General features: G+C 33.8%; 2 protein-coding genes across 6 annotated transcripts in view; both read left to right on the forward strand.

The window, feature by feature from the left end:
• LOC127119394 (uncharacterized) overlaps positions 1 to 13,539 on the forward strand; it is a 61,197-nt gene that overhangs the window by 38,262 nt on the left and 9,396 nt on the right. The gene's annotated exons all lie outside the window — the stretch shown is intronic.
• The window catches only part of LOC127119392 (putative disease resistance protein RGA1), a 70,957-nt gene that overhangs the window by 17,690 nt on the left and 39,728 nt on the right, over positions 1 to 13,539 (forward strand). The window contains exon 2 of one of the 5 annotated variants that reach the window (XM_051049619.1): positions 8,924 to 8,977. The exons of 3 other annotated variants lie outside the window; for them this stretch is intronic. In XM_051049619.1, coding sequence (XP_050905576.1) covers positions 8,924 to 8,977 — 54 coding nt within the window. Of the gene's footprint in view, positions 1 to 8,759; positions 8,978 to 13,539 lie in introns of all 5 variants that reach the window. One more of the 5 variants, XM_051049618.1, reaches the window with a different exon arrangement.

The following is a 13,539-nucleotide window of genomic DNA, read 5'->3' on the forward strand; positions in this document are numbered from 1 at the left end:
CCATTGTGAGAGTTGTATTGTATTGGTGGGGTGCTAAATTTAGTTCTTATTCAAGAGTGTGATTCTCTTGAGAATTATTTCTGCTTGGATTGAAGTTTAACCTGTATAAAAACTCTGTTTGCTTTGTATTTTAGCCTGTATAAAACTTTGTTTGGTTTGAGGTTTTAGCATGTAAAAAGATCTATTTATTGTAAGAAGGTTCTTGGACAGATCCTGTAAAAATCTCAAGTAATATTTTAATAGACACTCTCAAGAAGAGACTATTAGGGATAATAGTAGTCTAAGTGGTTAGGCCTAACATGTATAAACCTCTAGTGCAATCTCCCTAACTCTTATCTCCTATTTTATTTATGCTAAATTTTTTCTTTTCGTTTGTGTATCTATGTTTGATTGGACTAACATAAACGTCTATTTTAAGTTTTTATAAGTATTTTTTGAATTTCAAATGTCAGAATTCACTCCTCTACCCTTGTGTTTGGATTCACTTGGTCAATAATTTTTTCCATTCCAATATAAATATTTGAATATTTTGTAGAGTTTTTAAAGTAAATGAAACAATTATAAATGAAATAAGTAATATTGGTATTGATATTAGTACCTAAGAGAGTAAGGTTAAGATACCGGTCTATTACAAAAGGGAAACATCAAAGTGTATAAAAAAGGTTTCTTGACATTCATCATATATTATTTTTTACTCCATGAGATTGTCATAGTTTAAATTAAGTATTTTGTGATATGGATAATTGTTTTCCAAAAGCTACATATTTTTTTTGAATGATTCAACGTATTTATATAATATTTTTCTCTTTTATTAAAAGATGAAAAATTCTACTAGATTATATCCCTAGTTTAACACTTAAATAGTTGTCACAAACACGATGGAAAAATCCTATAGAAAGTGTAAAAACTTTGAGATTTCAAACTTTATAAATAAGATATACTTTATTGAAATCATGTGAGATTAATAACGAATTTAAAATAAAAAGTAAAAAGTAAGTGTTTGGCCATTTATAAAAAATTTCTTTGGATTATGCTTATGTTGTTTTTGTTATTGAGATCTAATTTGATAATATGGATCTTTATGAAGTAAGGGTTCTTATACTTTCTCATAAACTTTGATTAGATAAGTACAATAACCAAAGTCTCAATGACGTTGCTTCATCGAATCTCACTTGCATTTCCCCTGCACCAAATAAATGTGCCATGGTCGTTCTCCGCTGGGGTTATGGACATCCTTGGTCCTTTCCCATCGTCTCAGGGCAATTAAAATGATTGATTGTCGTTGTAAATTACTTTATCAAATGTATCAAAGTTAATGCCCTAACTGTAACCTCCAGTTTTCTTTAAATGTTTTGTTTAATTTAATTTATGTTTTAATTATTTATTTAAATGAATTTATGTGCATTGGATTGATGATTTGGTGTTTTGGCAATGTTTATGTTATGTTGGGATTGGTAGAAAAATATTATTTATTTAATTGAATAATTAAATAATTACGTAATATTAAAATTAAATAGAAAATAGAGACTTTAGGTGGAAAATAGGAATTATGAGAAAATAAGGGAAGTGATGAGAATTATAAGAGGAGTTGGGCCAAAGTACAGTTACTAGAAGATTAAATTAGGCTTTTTAAATAAAAAAGATATTAGAAAACCTAAGAGTTGTCGGTACATGTTGTTTTGAGGAAGGAGACAAGAGAGGCAACCTAGGACTTGAAGAAAAGGGATGAATCACAATTGTTGTAGCGCTTGCTTTGCTGGAAATCCAAGGTAAGGAGGAGGGAGATTATTCTAAATATGGTGTTAATCGCATGATCGGTAGGGAAAAGTCCTTAATCTCCATTAGATTTTTCCCTATTTTCTTCCATGGTTGAATGTTTGATGATATGGATTAAATTATTATGATAACATGATGTGATTCATGTGACTATCTTGAAATTCTTGTGCTTATTTACCATGAAAAGTAGATGTTTGTATTCATAAAAATGGTATGAGTTGCGTTCATATGATTGACATGAATATGATGAGTAAAGTGTTAAAATTGTATTTTATTGATGAAATTGCATGTTAATCGATATGTATATGATGTTGTAATGATGACATGTTATTTCTCTGATGTTTATGGTCGATTAAAGGGGTTGGGGCGAAGAATCAGAGTTTTAAACTAAACTCCATAGTAGAATACAAATTCTTCTTCTGCCAACCGGGTGACGGGTGTCACCTGTATGAAGATCTGGTTGTCATGTGGATTAGGGCCCTGACGGGTGTCAACGATTTGATGGGGAGACCATCAAGGCCTCCAAGCAAGCGTTGAGCCTTGTCGATCATCGTTGGGGTGAGGGTTGAGGGAGAAAGGTGATGACGGACGTCACCCAGGCGACAGGCTACCCATCATCGTATCAATGAGTGTGTTTTGATTTGTTGAGTTGAATTTTTGGTGTTGTTTTGTCTCGCAGTCGATGTTTTGTTGTTGTTTGGTGTGTTTTTCTGAATTTTGGTTGATTAATTTATCTAGTGATTTTGAATTATGTTAATGACGAGATAATTATGTGATGAACATGTAATTAAGATTGTGGTGAGTAGTTTAGGTGTAGGGACTACTTTGATGTTATTATGTATAGTTGGATGTGGAACTGTAAATATTTTATTGAGTTGTTGTGGTTGTGCATTATACTATACATGCATCATATATTATCATTGTTGTGAAAAAGGAGAGTTACAAGTTCATATGTTAGGACTAGTGATTCGTCCCGAGCTCAGATGAGGGGGCTCGACGTTCAAATGTTAGGACCTAGTTCATATGAAGAACCTTTGTTGAGTTGGTACCACATGCATGAGTTGAGTTGTATTTTCATTGCATTATATAAAGGTTGTGCAAATGAGTTATTTGGGTGTTACTGAGTACTTGTTGCATGGATTTGTGTAATTGAAATCTATGAAAGTTTATTCTGATTGACTTTTGGAGCATTATGCAAAATGAAATGCATGTTATACTATGCAGATGATGCGAATGTTATGATGACTATATCAATTTGATGATTCAGGGTCAAAATTATGGTATGACACATGCCGAGTATGTATTTTACTCTAGCCATAGCCTTGGGTGCAATAATTAGCCCTATTTAAAGACATTAGAATGTAATTGTATGCGTTAATGAAAATAATATTTTTCTTTAATCCAATGTCTTCCCGTTGTCTGTAGCGACATGTTAACGTAAACTATTAGTGCTTAGGTTTTTTGGCTAGTTTCTTTTGGGAGAATCATTTGAATTTCTTCTCGTTTGAAAAATTATTATGACATGTCTTTATACCAGATACTACGAGTAGTATTTATATCATATTCGACTATTCTTTGTACCATCAGAAAGTGTATTTCTAGATCGATTGTCTATCGTTCAAGTAGTAATTGTACAATATAGAACATGTCTATTTTATCTTAGAGGTGTCGTGGTTGGGTGATTGTATTGCATAATTTGGACAGTGTCAGGAAACTTCTTAAAGAGAGCAACCTAATCCACGACTCGACCTGGTAATTTCCTCAGTGGAAATTTAAAAAATATATATAACTATAATTTTTATATGTTTACAAACTCCCATGGCTACCAAAAAATTATTGGTACTTCTGTGACAGTTGCCTCAAAAAAATCGTTCAAGTTTGAGGGAAGTCACTTCAAATGATGGCAACAGAACATGAAATTTTTCTCAACCTTAAAAAGGTTGCCAACGTTTTTACTTATGACATTGTCTTTGCTCCTACTGTATTAATAGAACACACTAACATTAATAAATTTGTGGATTCATATGCAATAGTTAATTTTGATGAATATGAATATGTTGAACATATTAAAGAAAAGGATTTAAATAAAGAATTTTTCTTATGGAAAGAAAATGATTATATCTACAAAAATCATATTCTTAATAGACTTGCAGAGGATCTTTATAATTATTACAATAGTTTTGATACTACAAAACAGGTTTGGGAAGCTTTAAAAAAGAAGTATGATACCGAAGAGGCTGTAGCAAAAAAGTATGTTGTTAGTCGCTACCTCGAGTTTCTAATGGTAGATAAAATGTATGGGGAAGCTCAACATCATGTACTACAAAATATTTCTTACGAGATCATCACTAAAGGTATGCAAGATATGAACAATTTTAAACTGATCTTAAAATTTTATTTTGCCACAATTTTTTTTTTTAATTAAGAGTCTGATTATTCACCTTTAAATTAAAGAATAATATTAGATACAAAATCAAAAAGAAAAGTCTTGATTGTTTTAAACAATAAAAATAAATTTGGTGTAGCTCAAAAGCCATTTGGAAAACCATAAAAGAATTAGAACAACAATATTGTAAACCAAATTAAGAATGAGAACCCTTCAAGGGCCCCAATTACTCTAATTGATAGGAAACAAACACCACCACAAATAAATGTCACTGGTATTTTCTCTTGCTTAAATTATGGACAACTATGCCATATGGCTAAGAAATGTAAGATCAGGCCTAAACTATGTGTTTTCCCTAATGCACATGTTAACTTGACTAATGAGAAATTTATTGCAATGATCATTGAAATCAACATAGTTGATGGATAGATAATGACTCATTTCTCGTGTAATGTTAAAAACATACATGAATATTTAGAATAAGAGAGTGTTGTTGAGAGTTGCTCACACCACTAACATTTTTGGTTTTGGAGAAGTGGAGCTAAGTCCACCTTCAAAAAAATTTAGTCTTGAAGGATCTCTTGCATACTCCTGAGATTATAAAGAATCTTTTTTTTTTGTTTCCTCCTAAATAAGGAAACATTTAGTCAATCTATTAGGATATATTTTTACACCATTACCGAGAATAATATTTGTGTGAAACTTATATGTTTAAGATTTTTATGAATGCAATTGAAAATAGATTTAGTAAGAATGAAAATGAAGCGCTTAATATGTCTAAGAATTTTGTGAATGAAATTGAAAATCAATTTAGTAAGAAAATTAAGAGACTTCATAGTGATAGGAGAGTTAAGTATGGTTCTTGTTTATTTAATGAATTTTATAAATAATATGGAATTATAAATGAAACAATTGCATCATATTCTCTTGAAATGAATGGTAAAGCGGAAAGAAAGAATAATACTCTTACTAAATTAAGTTGTTACTATTATGTTGATTTTTAGTGTTGCATCTCACTAGTGGGGGGAAACTTTATTGTCTGTTTTGTATGTTCTTAATAGAGTTCCCAAGTCTAAAAATAAGATATATCCTTATGAGATATTGAAGAAAACAAAATCAAACTTGTATTAGTCTAGAATTTAGGAAGTTTGGCTAATGAGAAGATTCCAGATTCTGAAGCAAGTTAAATTCACTAGTAGAGCCTATGGATGTGTATTCATTGGGTATGTAGCAAACAGTGAGGCATATAAATTTTATGATCTAAATGCTAAAGTGATAATGGAATCAAATGATGTTGAATTCTATAGAGATAAATCCCCTTTCAAAATGAGAAATAGTGGGGGAACTAAACCGACTCACATTCTTGTGACAAGAAGCATTGAAAGCAATAACGAAATAGAAATAGAACTTAGACAAAGTAAGAGAGTAAGTGTTTCTAAAGAATATAAGGCCGATTATACAGCTTATACATTATAAGAAGCTCCAAGAAATCTTGTCATGTATAGATGCAGATTTATGACAAGAAATTATTAACGATATAAATTCTCTAGAATCTAATAAGATCTCACAATTAGTATATTTGCCTCCTTGTTTTAAATAAATCGGTCGAAAATGGATTTTGAAAAAGAAACTAAATCCTGGTGGAACAATTGATAAGTATAATGCTCACATTGTAGCCGAGTGTTTTGGGGAAAAAGAAAATATAGATTTATTTGATACTTTTTCTCCAGTCACTAGAATTACATCTATTAGGGTATTGATTTCAATTTCTTCTATTTATAAGTTAATAGTACACCAACCGGATGTTGAAACAATTTTTGAAACGATGACTCAGTAGAAGAAATCTATATGGACCACTGGAAGGGTTTGTGATTCATGGGAAAGAAAACAAGGTATGTAAGTTAAGTCTATGTGTGGTCTAAAACAAGATCCAAAGCACTGACATAAAAAACTTGATAACTTAATGATATCGAATGAGTACAAAGTGAATGAAAGTGACAAATGTGTTTATTATAAATCTAAAAATGGCATTTAAACTATCATATGTCTCTATGTATACGAGATAGTGATATTTAAATGAAACCTTAACGTTGTTAATGATGTGAAATCATTGTTGTGCAACAACTTTAATATGAAAGACCTCATAGAAGTTAGTATGATTCTTGGTATCAAGATCACTATATCCAAACAAGGAAATCCTTTGAATCAGACTCACTATGTGGAGAAGATCTTAAAGAAATATAACTACTTTAATTGTAAGCTTGCTTGCACACCATACAATCCAAGTGTAAAACTATTTAAGAACAATTATGATATTGTTTGACAAACCAAGTATGTAAGCATCATTAGCAGTCATAGTTATGTCATTCATTGTGCTAGACCCGACATTACATATGTCGTATGATTGTTGTGCATGTTTACTAGTATATCAAGTAATGAGCGTTGACAAGCTATTGCGCGCGTCATGTAATACCTTAAAAGGACCATGATCTTGGTCTGCATTATTAGAGATTTACTGATGTATTTGAAGGACACAATGATGCATTGGAACACCTTATCATATTATCCCAAAGCAACTGATGGCTACATATTCAATGTAGTTTGAGGTATTGTATCTTGGAAATCAAAGAAATAGACTCTCTTGGTTAAGTCCACCATTGGGTCTTAAATGATAACATAAGCAACTGTTAGTGAAGAAGTAAGTTGGTTAAGATGCTTGTTACTTGAGATCCCTTTGTGAAAAAAAACCTATGCCAACTATATTGATCCACTGTGATAGTACCACAACTATCACAAAAATTGAGAATCACTATTATAATAGTAAGAGACGTCAAATAAGAAGGAAACACAACATTGTTAGAGATTGTATCTCTAATGGAGATATAAGAGGGGATCATATAAGCATTAGGGAAAATTTAGCAAATCCTTTAACGAAAGGATTAGCTAGAGAGAAATTTTATAATACATCTAAAGAAGATGAGATTAATTCCTATAGAGTAATGAGTTTCTCATGATTGTAACCCAACCTAATAGAATGGAGATCCTAAGAAATGGATTCAATGTGTAATGATAAGTTATGAGTAATATGTAAGGGAAGCATGAATCCTGAAGAGATATGAGGATGAGATAATAGAAACTCTTAATGAGATATATACTCGATATGAGGGAGTAACTGCATATAAGAGTACTCTTGATAGACTCACCAGTGTGATTCTGAAACTTAGGTAGTTCCTATGGAATTTCGAGGAATAATTCCTAGAGCCTTCACTAAATTGATATAGGCATGCATGGCCATTGAAGCATGAGCTTATTAAACTACACCTTAAGAAAAAAGGTTGTGTGCGAGTTTGATGTCTTATATAGAGTTCAAGTACAGTTATGTCATTCTTGTTGAATCAGAATCGTACTTACTATGCAAATGTTCAAGTCGTAGACACCTCTATTTATGCACAACCTTTAAAATATTTGATTATCTTCTAAATACTTTTTTAAATTCAAGCGGAGGATTATTGGAACTTGACAATATTCTAATATGGGGATGAACTTGAAAAAATTATACGTTTTCAACGTGTATATGTGTGTTTTGAATAATTTACTTCAGTATATAAGGAATGCACATGTTTCATTCCAAAGTACTATCATCAAGTCATTTTTCAATCATACAAATCTTCTATTATTGGAATTAGTACATGTTTGTATTTAAATCTGCTATTGTTATGGATGTGTCAGTGTCTTCTTTTCTTACTATTTCCTCCTTTTCTCTCTGTTTGTTTCCTTTCCTAAACTTTCATTTCTCATTTCTCTGTCTCTTCTACTCAATAATACTGCCTCTAATGTTGACTTGACAAAGTCTATCCAAAAACATCTCCTACCATTTGTTAATACTCTTGTTTTGTCATAATACATCTTAATTTCTTAACCAAACACAAACAAACGTCTTCTTGAGTTACAAATTTAAAACATGGTTGAGGCTGTGCTTGAACTTGTGCTTCACAATTTGAACTCACTCATTCAAAAAGAGCTTGGCTTATTTTTGGGTTTTGATCAAGACTTTAATAGTCTTTCCAGCTTGCTGACAACAGTCAAGGCTACACTTGAAGATGCTGAGGAGAAACAGTTCACTGATAGAGCTATCAAGGATTGGCTGCTTAAGCTCAAAGATGCTGCTCACATCCTTGACGACATCTTGGATGAGTGTGCCACTCAAGTGTTGGAGATGGAGTGCAAAGGTCTGTAACACAAGGTACAAAGCTCTTTCTTATTCTCTTTTCATCCAAAGCATGCCGTTTTCCGTTACAAAATTGCTAAGAGAATGAAGAGGATAAGAGAGAGGTTAGATGAAATCTCTTAAGAAAGGAGCAAGTTTCATTTGACGGAAATTGTTAGAGAGAAGAGAAGTGGAGTCCTTGACTAGCGCCAAACTACTTCAATCATTACTCAACCTCAAGCCTACGGAAGAGAACAAGATAAGGATATAACTATTGAGTTTTTGGTAGGTGATGCTTCTAGTTTTGAGGATTTGTCTATTTATCCAATAGTTGGTCTTTGTGGACTTGGAAAAACAACACTTTCCCAACTTTTATTCAATCATGACAAGGTAGTCAGTCATTTTGAGCTGAGAATCTGGGTATGTGTTTCGGAAGATTTTAGTTTGAACAGAATGACAAGAGCCATCATAGAATCAACATCTGGCCATGCTTGTGCAGAAATGGATCTAGATCCATTACAAAGAAAACTTCAAGATTTGATAAAAGGAAAAAGGTATTTGCTAGTGCTGCATGATGTGTGGGATGATGAACAAGAGAATTGGCAGAGGTTGAAATCTGTATTGGCATGTGGGGGGAAAGGCGCATCAATTTTGGTCACCACTCATCTTCTGAAGGTTGCAGCAATCATGGGAACAATACCCCCTCATGATTTATCAATCCTATCAGACACTGATTGTTGGGAATTGTTGAAACAAAGAGCCTTTGGACCAAATAAGGAAGAGAGGGAAGAACTTGTGGCCATTGGAAAGGAGATAGTAAAGAAGTGCGGGGGAGTGCCTCTTGCAGCAATGGCATTAGGAAGTCTCTTGCGTTTCAAAAGAAAGGAAATAGAGTGGCTCAATGTCAAGGAAAGCAAGCTATGGGAATTACAAGGTGAAGATCATGTCATGTCTGCCTTAAGATTAAGCTATTTGAATTTGCCAGTAAAATTGAGATCGTGTTTTGCCTTTTGTGCACTGTTTTCCAAAGACAAAATAATAGACAAGAAGTTTTTGATTGATCTTTGGATGGCTAATGGTTTTATTTCATCTAATGGAATGCTGGAAGCAGAAGATATTGGCAATGAGGTGTGGAATGAGTTATATTGGAGATCATTTTTTCAAGATATTGAGAAAGATGGTATTGGTGAAATTGAAAATTTTAAAATGCACGACCTTATTCATGATCTTGCTCAATCTATTGCGGAAGAGGTTAGGTGTTACATTCCAGAACCAAACCTATCTAAAAGAATTCGCCACCTCTCAACTTATGGTGAGAAATATTCTATGTAGTCGGTTCAAAATAGTTGCATGAAATCAAATCATTGAGGACCTTTTTAATGCGTCAATACAATTGTTTGCCACCTCAAGTACTTAAATGTTATTCTTTACGAGTACTTGACCTCCAAAGAATGATAGAGTTGCCATCTTTGATTTTTCATTTGAAACATTTGAGGTACTTGAATCTTTCTTACGAACAATTCAAAACTCTTCCAGAATCCTTATGCAAGTTATGGAATTTGCAGATTTTAAAGTTAGATTACTGTTTCATACTTGAAAGGTTGCCTGATAGGTTGGTACAGTTGAAAACTCTACAACATCTATGTTTAAAGGATTTTTACTCATTATTAAGCTTGCCTCCCCATATAAGGAAGTTGGCTTCCCTAAAAACATTAACCATGTATGTAGTTGGCAAGGACAAAGGGTTTCTTTTGGCGGAATTAGGACAAATGAATCTTATCGGAGACCTTTCCATTAGTCACTTGGAGAGAGTTAAAAGTGTCATGAATTCCAAAGAAGATAATATGTTGAGAAAGCACGTGAACAATTTGAAATTGTCATGGGAGAGAAATGAAGAGACCCAATTACAAGAAAACATTGAAGAGATTCTTGAAGTGCTTGAACCTCAAACCAAAAAACTTCAAAGACTGAGAGTGAGAGGATATACAGGTGCCTATTTCCCACAATGGATGTCTAGTTCCTCTCTAAATATTTTAACTTATCTAGAACTTGTGAATTGCCAAACTTGTTTACACCTTCCAGACTTGGGGAAACTTCCTTCTCTAAAGAATCTAATAGTATCTAACATTAGTCATGTAAAATACCTAAATGGGGAGGATTCATGCAATGGTGGAGTTGCAGGAGGTTTCACAAAACTAGAAAAATTGGAACTAAAGGAGTTGTCGAACCTGGTAAAGTTATCAAGGGAGGATAGAGATAACAACTTTTCTTGCCTTTCAATACTTCAAATTATGGAATGTCCTGTACTATTGGAATTGTCTTGCCTTCCATCTCTCAGTGAATTATGTGTCCGAGGGAAATACAGCCCAGATTTACTAAGTTCAATTCATACACTCCATACTCTTGAAATCCTTCATTTCAAATATCATAAAGAGCTAAGTTTCTTTCCAGATGGGATGCTAAGAGACCTCCCTTCTCTAAGGATTTTTGACATTTATGGCCTTTCTAAACTTGAGCAACTGCCAACTGAAATAAATAACATTAATGTTATCCAAGAGATATATATTAGTGGTTGTGAGAACCTCAAGTCATTGCCAAATGAAGTATTACAAGGATTGCATTCTATCAGAAAGTTTTCAATACCTCACTTGTCTCCAAGAATTGACAATCCAAGGTTGTCTAGAAATAGAACATTTGCACGAGGCATTACAACATATGACTGCTCTTCAATCTTTGAAATTGGCCGATCTTCTAAACTTGGCATCCCTACCTGAATGGTTAGGAAACCTAGACTTACTTGACACATTAGTTATTTCTAAATGTCCAAAGCTGACATGTCTTCCCATGAGCATTCAACGCCTTACTAGTCTGAAACATTTGAGAATTCACGGTTGCAGTGAATTAGGGAAACAATGTAAAGAGAACTCTGGTGAGGATTGGCACAAATTAGCTCACGTTCAACACGTCGAAGTAAAAAATCGTGGAATGATCATTGGAAGAGCTTATGAATCTTATGGTTTTCAGTTCTAGCCAAAGTGAATAAGAAATATAGGTTATTTCATTTAGTTTCTTATCAAAACTATTGTTTTTTATTTATCAAGAATTGCAACCTTATGAAACAACACATACATGGCCTATAAATACATTATTCGGAATTCGAAAATCATAACACAAAAGTCTATCATCTTCACACAAAATTCCAGATTTCATTTTCCTTACATTCAAGTTTTCATCGGTCTTGTGCAAACTCAAGTATAAGTTAAATTATCCTGAGTATTCCTACATTGCAGCTCTAAGACATTTGAGAGTGTTTGAAATACTTACAAAAAAAGTGATTCATTCACGATTCTAGCCTTAACCCATTTGATTTAAATTAATTTTCTAGAATAATGGTAACCAAGGTTTTAGTTTCAAGCATAAAAGAGAGGAACTCAAGATATAACACAAGAAAAATCAGTATTATGATCTATTAGAATTGCAGAAAACAAAATTTCATCAATAAAAAGAAGATATTTCTACAAGACAATGTATGGTGTGTTTATATATACACAAGGCAAGGAAAACATGAAAAAATAAAGAATAAGTCAAGGCAAAAATAACTAACAATAAAGGACTATTTATGATTTAATACTCCCTCACAAGCTGGACTAGGCAAAGTCAAAATGCCAAGCTTGAGAAGAAAAGTATAAAATAAAGGATTGGCTAGAGGTTTTATGAGTACGTCGACAATTTGAGCAGTAGAAGGAATAGGACAGAGCTTGATGATTTCAGATCCCAACTTTTCGCGAATGAGATGGCAATATATCTCTATATGTTTTGATCGTTCGTGAAAAGTTGGATGTATGCAAGATACGCAGCTGATTGATTGTCACGGTAGAGGGAAGTGGGTTTGGGAAAAGTGATGCGGAGATCCTTAAACAAGTAATGCAGCCATTGCACTTCGCAGGTGAGGTTGCCTTGGGCGCGATACTCAGCCTCGAAACTGGAGCGAGAAATTGTTGTTTGTTTCTTGGACTTCCAGGAGATTAATGATTTGCCTAAGAAGATGGCAATGCCCGTGACAAATATGTGCGTCCTTGGCAAGTAGCCTAGTCGCGATCTACAAAACCTGAAAGGGATAAATCAGTAGCAGCAGGATAAAATAAGCCCAGAGCTGGACTGGTTTTTAACTATTGTAATATACACAAAGCTGCCTGATAGTGAGTGATAGTCAGGTTTGAAACAAACTGGCTGACTTGTTAGACAACAAAGGAAAAGTCCGTCCGTGTGATTGTTAAATAAATAAGTTGTCCTATAAGTCTATGATATTGCGTGACATCCGGATACGATTGTGAAGTATCAGAGTGTAGCGGAAGAGATGAGCTGTAAGGGTTAGGAGAGGGTTTGGAAGCCAACATACCTGTTTTATTGAGTAAGTCTAGAGTATAGTGACGTTGGTTAATGAAAATACCAGTTTGAGAGCGAGCTACTTCGAGACCAAGGAAGTATCGAAGGGGGCCCAAGTCTTTGATACGGATTTGGAAATGAAGTAAGCTTTGACATATTGAATTTCCGGGAGATGATTACCTGTTAAAACTGTTAAGAATATGTTATCAATCAATTAGTATTGATTGATATTCAATTAGTCATAACTGTAATTGATATTATTTTCTATTGTATATTCCCTATTTGCATATAAATATACACCATGTGTGATCATATTAGACACACAGAGATACAATTACAATATGGTATCTAGAGTTTGGTTGACCTACTGTCTTCCACAAAATAAAAATAAAAAATTTTCCTTTTTTTTCCGGCCACCCACAGCGTCGCCGCCGTCTCCGCCGCTCCTGTCGACTTTTCCGCGAGATTCCTATACGTCGGAATCGTCTCCTACAGATCGGTCAGATTCACTGCCTTCCGCCGCCGCACGCGTCTGCACACATCTCTCCTTCATCGCACGTGAATCTCACGCGCCGGACAATCAGCCGCGCATCCGCTGCCCCCAGCCGTCGCCGTTTTTCCAAATTTGCTCTCGGTTTTTCGTTCCGAGCCATCCAATATCATGGGAGATACCGATTCCATCATGTTCACTAAAATTCCACTTATTCCGTGTGAGAAATTGACCGGAACAGTCCATCAACAATCATCATCTGCCGCTGTTGCTCAGTCGGGTAATCCTGTAGCT

Source organism: Lathyrus oleraceus, chromosome 2 (genome assembly GCF_024323335.1).
Source record: "Lathyrus oleraceus cultivar Zhongwan6 chromosome 2, CAAS_Psat_ZW6_1.0, whole genome shotgun sequence".
Classification (NCBI taxonomy): Eukaryota; Viridiplantae; Streptophyta; class Magnoliopsida; order Fabales; family Fabaceae; genus Lathyrus; species Lathyrus oleraceus.